This window comes from Arachis stenosperma, chromosome 10 (genome assembly GCF_014773155.1).
Source record: "Arachis stenosperma cultivar V10309 chromosome 10, arast.V10309.gnm1.PFL2, whole genome shotgun sequence".
NCBI lineage: Eukaryota > Viridiplantae > Streptophyta > Magnoliopsida > Fabales > Fabaceae > Arachis > Arachis stenosperma.
The window spans coordinates 126730090-126739044 of NC_080386.1; the positions used below are offsets into that span (position 1 = coordinate 126730090).

At 21.5% G+C, this 8955-nt stretch overlaps 1 protein-coding gene across 1 annotated transcript; it reads right to left on the reverse strand.

The window, feature by feature from the left end:
* Positions 1-3548: 3548 nt before the first annotated feature.
* LOC130957665 (ATP-dependent DNA helicase PIF1-like) lies at positions 3549-4933 on the reverse strand. The gene is made up of 2 exons (XM_057884513.1): positions 4701-4933; positions 3549-4608 (listed from the first exon to the last, which is right to left on the reverse strand). The coding sequence occupies exons 1-2, from the start codon at positions 4931-4933 to the stop codon at positions 3549-3551; spliced, it is 1293 nt and encodes a 430-aa protein (XP_057740496.1).
* Positions 4934-8955: the final 4022 nt, after the last annotated feature.

Consider the following 8955-nt stretch of genomic DNA (forward strand, 5'->3'; position numbering starts at 1 on the left):
TAATTTATTAAAATTGATTGGATTTAATGAATTAAAAAAAATAAATAGGAAAATATAGGAGACAATGATTTTTTTAACTAAATTAATATGTATTTATTGTATTTAATCAGTATAAGTAACAAATCATCTATGTTATTATGTACCTTATAAATTAATGAATTAAAATAATTGATATAATAAATTATAATTATTTAATTGATATAAATTATAATAAATTGTGTGATATTTAAATACCTAATCAAATCAATTAGTTGATATTATTAATTTAGTTAATATAATTAGTTGATATAGAAGTATGCCACGCTCATCATGAAGTGCAGAAATTCAATTTTTATATAATAAAAATATATATTCTTATATATATTATAGAAATATGATTGGATTCCATTAACTTGCTTATTTTTTTTAACTTGCCACCTATATTCAGCATGGAATTTTAATTTTTTTAAAATAAATTTAGAAGAGAGAATGATACTTTTATTTTAGAGAGAAAATAAATTCATGAAGAATTGAAACCTCTCTTTCATTAGTTGATAATGCATTAAATATTAATTTTAAATAATTATAATAAATATATTTTTCTAAATTAGTATAACCATACATTATTCATTAGATGTTAATTGTAATATAAATATAATAAAAATAATTTTCTAAAAATAAATTTAGAAGAGAGGAAAGTGCTTTAATTTTAGAAGAAAAATGAATTTATGAAAAATTGACACCTCACTTCAATTAGTTAGGAAAAAAAATACAATTTTAGTATATTAAATAGAAGTATATTATTATTATTATTATTATTATTATTATTATTATTATTATTATTATTATTAAAATAATTAAAAATATTTTCGATTGATAATTGATAAGTAGTTTAATAATGTATTAAATATGAATTTTATATAATTATAATAAAAATATTTTTCTAAATTAGTATAATTATGCATTATTCATTTAATGCATTCATTTTGGAGGAAAAATGAATTTATGAGAAATTCATACCTCACTCTCATTAGTTGAGAAAAAAATTCAATTTTAATATATTAAGTAAATTATATAAATAGAAATACTTGCTAAGTATATATAAAAAAGGAGATATATAATTATATATAATATAATTTCTATATATGTAACAGATATAAATTATTATAATTATAGAGACTTACTATAATTATATTAAATTTAATTATGAATGTAAATAAATAAAAGTGATAATAATTAATATTATTTTTTTCTTTTTTATATTTAATATTTACCGTAAATATAAAAATTATTGAGAAAAAAAGTAGGTACTGATTTTATTTTATTTTATTTTACGTCATGAATTTTTTTACTAAAATTAATGGAGGAAAAAAATCTTTATCATTATATATCAATCTCAATCACAATAAATAAGATGAATCGGTTGAGCAACTAACAAATTTAACGGATAAATGTTATTTTCTATTTATGGAAAAAATAAGGTAACATACATGCGTATATTAATATAGGAAGAATATATACTTACAGCTTTAAAATCTTCAAGAATATTTGATTGTATTATCCTTCAAGCCAAAAAATTCATCCTTTATTTTCATTAAATATTTATATTAATTCAATTAAATGAGTGTTTTAATAAAAGAAAAAATTATTATTATTATTATTATTATTATTATTATTATTATTATTATTATTATTATTATTATTATTATTATTATTGAAGAATAACGACAAGTATCGTTATTAATATTAAATTGATTATTAATATATATATTGAATTATGATTAATATTAAATTAGTTATTTATATATAAATATATATATATATATATTTAAACTTGATTATTTATATTAAATATATTTAATGATTATTAAAAATTAATCATATAATTATCATTATTAATAACCTATTATTAATAACTCATTTATATTTCTCTAAAATATAATTTTCTATCTTTTTTATTATTATTATTATTATTATTATTATTATTATTATTATTAATATATAGGTTACCATTAAGATAATAACTTGTCACTAATAAAATTTTAGGATAATGAATAAAAAATATAATTATATCAATATAATTAAAATTAATATCATTAAAATAGTTAAATTAAGTAGATTTGTATAAATTATAATAAAATACATAACATTTAAAAAGAAAATAAAATGAATAAGAAGAAAATAAAAATAAATAAAATAGATAGAAGACTACAATAAAGTAAATTGAATGTGAGAGTTTTTTTTGGTACATTTCATATCACATCCGTTTTTCAGTAATAATAAAAAATAAAAATACGTCAACTTGATATCTAAAAAAAATGATGAGATAAAATCATAATACAGTTATAAAGTAAAAGCTTAAATTAGAACATAATATCATTACACAACACATATTGAAAGTAATTTCACACTACAATATATACCACAAACAGGTAAATGACTTAAATTTAAATACGAAATATTTTTTATTTATGCATACATGATAACACCATGGTCTATAAATATTTCATAGATAACATATCTTATATAGCTCCGAATGATAAGCACCAAAGTTGGAGAGTGTGGTAGTTTGTGTCCACGATAGTTGTCTTCTTGTAACGACACCTCATAGGAAGAAAAAAAATTGTTGTAAAAGCTATCAAATGAAAGAGTAATTGGTAAACGAATGATATTTTCTTCTAGCATACATGGTCTTTTATAGTGAAAAAATAAAAATGGAAGGAATTAAATTTTATATTTTTACATTAGGAATAGAATTTGATATTTATCCTAATAAAATTATTATTATTATCAATATAAATGGGTTAATAACTTGCCACTAATAAAATCATTGGATAATGAATAAGAATTAGAAGGTTATCAATATAATTAAAATGAATATAATTAAAATATTTAAAAATATTTTTGATTGATAATTAGTTTAATAATGTATTAAATATTGATTTTATATAATTACAAGTTTAATCACCCGTGCCATGCACGTGATAAGATTAAAATTATAATTTTAAGTTGTTATGTTAAATTTCATTTTAATTATAATAATTTAATTAATAAAAAATAACTTGTATGCGTTGTTTTTCTTTTTTTAATATAATATTAATTGTATTAACTATAAAATAGTTATTTAATCTACTTTTTTCAATAAATCAGGCATATATACTCAATATGACCATAAATAATCTAGTGATACTTAAATCTACCAATAAAATTTTATATGTTGGTTTACTGTGAAGTAAGAAAATATCAAAATCAGCTCAAAATGAAGAACAAATTAATAGAGAATCCTAATGCAGAAAGTTTTGTAATAAACAATAAATAATTTAAACCTACTGAATAACAATTCAATGCTATCTTTTGATACCTGCAAAATATATACATGAAACAATACCGTATCAATGTTTGTATATAAAATTATACGAATTTTAATGATAATTTTAATATTTTCAAACTATTAATGTATAATAAGAATTCATCTATTAGTTCCTAGAATTTCTAAATTTTGTTAAGTGATAGTAATAAATTTTAATAAATAAATAGATTTAGTAAGACATTTTGTTATTACCTTTTTATTATAGGCTCTCAAAAACTTCTCTATATACCACATTCATCATGCAGTTATCTTCCAAGTGTCCATGATCTTGCAACAGCACTCGCAGACCATCTTTACTCGTTACTCTTGATAACGTAACATACAATTGACCATGGGTGAAAACTGGCCTTGGAAGTTTCAATAGAGTTTGTCCATGGGACTTATTTATTATCATTGCAAATGACATGATAATTGGGAATTGTCTTCTTTGAAACCTGACCGGCAATGTTTCATTATTTGGAATTAGATTCACTCTTGGGATAAGAACAATACTTCTAACTTTGTTACCAGTTAAAGTCTTGCATTCTATCACATGATTTCCCATTCTTCTAACTTGCATCCTCGTTCCATTGCACAAACTATTAGTTTGGTCTATATTCCGCAGCAACATAACAGGAGCGCCAACCTTCAGAACCAACTTGTGTGGTGGTAGACCTGAACAATTTATTCCATTTAGAATCTCCGGTGAGAAAGCATCTAACTCAAGTTCCATATTTCCCTCTTCAGCACACACAGAGTCTGAACTTAAGTAGACTATTTCTTGTCCAGGTAGCCCTGCAGTCATCTTGTTGTTGACATCAGTGACACAAAAATCTAAAGTTGGTGCAAGAATTACTCTATCCTTGAAATAAATTTCAACGGATAAATTGGATAACATATTTGGATACACGAAATCAATGAGGTTATCCAAAACTGTCTCAGAGTTCTTAATCAAAATGTCAGATGGTATATGAACGATCGATTCACCATCTGTTGTATCACCAGCCAAATCATCACCAATTTTGAGTAGCCATTCTGCAACATTTCTAAGTTCTTGTTTATTGTTGTTTTCACCTAGTGACAATCTCATGTTTTTTGTAAGCTTCAAAACCTTACAGTTATGCCACAAATATGAAGAATTAATAGAAGACTGAATTATATCTTGCCCTGAGCCTCTGAGAATTACAGGTAAAATTTGTCTAAAATCTCCTCCGAGAACAACAACTTTACCTCCAAATGGCAAATGAGCATTATACGAATCTGAGCACCTTAAGATGTCTCTGAGGCATTTATCTAAAGCTTCGTAAGAATACTTACTTATCATTGGAGCTTCATCCCATGTGATTAATTTGGCCTTAGCTTGGATATTAACCTTGCAAGAGGACTTCCCTGTTTAATGCTACACAAAGAATCCTCATTTATGGCAAAAGGAATTTTAAACCTTGAATGTGCAGTTCTTCCATTAGGCAACAAAAGTGCAGCAATCCCACTCGAAACAACATTTAAAACTATACCTCCTTTAGACCTAATTGAACATGATATAGTTGACCATAAAAATATTTTTCCACAACCACCTTGACCGTATAAGAAGAAAAATCCACCCATATTACCGCTAACAGCACCAATTATTTGATCGTATGCAAATTTCTGCTCATTAGTTAGCCTTTTTAAATACCCACTTAGTTCATTCGCAAGAGCATTAACGTCAAAATAATTGAAACAATTGACTATTACGACTTATATATATATATATATATATATATATATACTAATTACAAACGATATGAATTTTTAATGAAAATACTTGATACTAATAAAAAAAATTATATAAATAGAAATTATTTAATTTCAATTTCAATTTCATATAACAAAACAGTGGTTTTCAAAAATTATGGAATCTTTTTTTGACATATGTATTATGCCATACGTATAAATTATACGGGTTATTATATAAATTCATATATATGCATAACAAAACAGTTTAATATTATATTTTCTACATTAATTATATGTCAATATTTTAAAAAAGAGATAAAAGAAGAGATATATAAATATGTATAATATTATTGCTATATATGAAGCAGTTTTATATTGCTTTAATTATAAAGACTTACTATAATTATATAAAATTTAATTTGAGGAAATAATTTTCCTTGTCATAAATAATATACTAAAAACTGTTAGTATATTATCTTCTTTATGATTAATTGAATTTATCAATGATTTTCCCGTGTAAATCGTTATTACCCAATTTTTAATAATTACTTAATATACAAAATTTGAAATTGGAAATTGTTATTACTAATTCAATTACCCAGTTAATTGAGTAATAATTGTCAAATTATTAAGGTACAAAATCATTGATTTACTCAATTGATTTTCATATATTATTTATATTTCAAGTAATAATTTAAAATTATATTATTTACCCAGTTAATAATACTATTATTAAAAATTATATTTTGCATTGATTTTTAAATCAATTATTAAATAATTATTTTTGTTAAGATAATTGTTTATAAATTATTTCAAATTATATTTTGTTAAGATATAATTATTTAGATTATTACTCATGACACGGGTATAATTTCATTTTATACCAATTAATCAATTATAATTATATGACACGGGTGTAATTTTAATTTTATCTACGGATTATTTTTCGTAATAATATACAACATATTATTTACTGTGATAATTTAATTTGATTGATTTCTAATTATTTACGTACATAAATGATTAAAATATATAACATAAATATCGTAATTATAATTCTATGATATAATTATAATTAACATATTTTATCATAATTAAATATTGATTTGATATAATTATAATAAAAATACTTTCCCAAAATAATATAATCTACTATTATTCATCCACTAATTATTTGGAAATAAACCTTAATATGATTTTTTACATCTCCACTATGAAAAATAACTACTTAGATATACCAAATAATATGTAACATATTACTACTTGTATAAGTTAAGGCACAAAGACAGGATTTAATTAAGGTGATTAAAACTTTCACCAAATAGAATATGACCTCAATCGAATAAAAAAAGGTACTCGATTTTGCATTAATTAGCTAGTCGAAGAAATAACATACTCATTCATTATTCATGTTTCATTATATTTTTTAAATAATATATAGAAAACATATATCTTGTGTATAAAAATGTGACTATTAGTAATTTTATTAATAAACCTTTTTTTAAACTATTACTAATTTCAATTTTAATAGAAAATATGAGGAAATAATTTCGCTTGCCATAAATAATGTACTAAAACTGTTAGTATATTATCTTCTATATAGTTAATTGAATTTATCAATGATTTTTCTGTGTAAATCGTTATTACCCAGTTTTTAATAACTTCTTAATATACAAAATTTGAAATTGGAAATTGTTATTACTAATTCAATTAACTGGTTAATTAAATAATAATTATCAAATTATTAAGGTGCAAAATCATTAATTTACTCAATAGATTTTCATATATTATTTATATTCAAGTAATAATTTAAAATTATATTATTTACCCAGTTAATAATACTATTATTAATAATTATTTTTTGCATTGATTTTTAAATCAATTATTAAATAATTATTTTTGTTAAGATAATTGTTTATAAATTATTTCAAATTATATTTTATTAAGATATAATTATTTAGATATTACTCATGGCACGGGTATAATTTCATTTTATACCAATTAATCAATTATAATTATATGACACGGTGTAATTTTAATTTTATCCACCGATTATTGGTAAATAAATTTTATTCCAATTATAAATAAAATCTGTTTTTATTGACAAATAAATTATCTTTAGGTCAACGATTTAATATATGTGTAGGTTCATTTTTTGTAAAATATAATGAAAATACAAATAAAGAAATAAAGGATAAAAATAAAGTTAATAATATCTTACACTACTTCATTTTATTAAATTATTTAAAAATAGCACATCCACAAAAAATAATCGTAATATATAAATTGAGAAAATAATTTAAAATTCTATAATTATAATTTAATCAAATACTAATAGGAAAACCAAATTACCTAAACAATATTGAACCTATTTTAATCCTTATTCACATATAGTATAGAATCATTCTTATAACAACAACCAACTGAAATAACATCGTAAGTTTTAATATTTAGAATTCGTGCAAAATCAGACCATCCTCTTGTTAGATAAGCTTCATCATCCGCTATCCATGCAATGCGGCAAGGTATAGAATTGCCACACCGAGAAACCAAACTAACTCTTATTTCCCTCAATGACATTGCATACATGCAAAAGAAAGCTGGTAATTTCTGAAAAAAATTAAAATGTTAAAAAATTATTCTAATAATGAACATCTTAAACTAAGAAAATTTAAATATATTACCAATCGTTGAAATTGCATATCTGAATTTGTCATGAATTTAGCAAAACTGAACGCTTACATCCTTCGGTAAAGTAGAGACTATTGCCTCTTCTTTGAACGCTTACATCCATATAGTTGGAACCCGAATCAGTGAAGACAACTCGATGAGGTATTTTATGGATGTGATGCATTGTAAATGATTGTGGCAAAAGACAATCGAACTGGAACATTAGACGATAAGAATAACTTAGAGTAACAACAAATAAAAAATTATCAAAAGAATAATATAATAGAATGAGTATATAAAAAAATATTATAAAAAATTATAAATTGAACCTTAAAAGGATCGGATCAACTTCAATAAAAAACGAAGAATACATTCTTATTCTATGAAGTAGTAAAAAAAAACACTAAATATAAAATTATGAATTGACTCTCAAATTTAGATTCATGTACCACAGGAAAACACTATATATAGACTTTAGTAAAACAAAAATAAATATGTAAATTATCTATTATTAAGGTAATTTTTTAATAATGCATTAAATTTTGATTTGATACAATTATAATGAAGATATGTTTCTAAATTAGTATAATTATATTATTCATTAATATTAATTATAATATAATTATATTAAAGATATTTTTTATAAAATAATTTAAAAAAATTATTTGATATACGTGAATTGGGTAACAAATATTTATTATTATTATTATTACTATTATTGATATTATTATTATCATTAAAATTATTAAAAATATTTTTAATTGATAATTGATAAGTAGTTTAATAGTGCATTAAATATTGATTTGATATAATTATAATGAGGATATGTTGCCAAATTAGTATTATTATATATTATTTATTTAGTATTAATTATAATATAATTATAATAAAATAATTTAGAATAGAAAAAAAATTTATTCGTTTTGGAGGGAAAACGGAGGCATGAGAGATCGACACGTCACCTTTAGTAGTTGGGGGAAAACCCAGTTTTAGTATATTAAGTAGATAATAAAGATATTTTTCTAAATTAGTATAATTATGTATTATTCATTAAAATAATTAAAAATATTTTTGTTTAATAATTGATAAATAGTTTAATAATGCATTAAATATTAATTTTATATAATTATAATAAAAATATTTTCCTAAATTAGTATAATCATGCATCATTCATTAAATGTATTCATTTTGGAGGAAAAATGGATTCACGAGAAAGTGACACCTCACTTTTATTAGTTGGG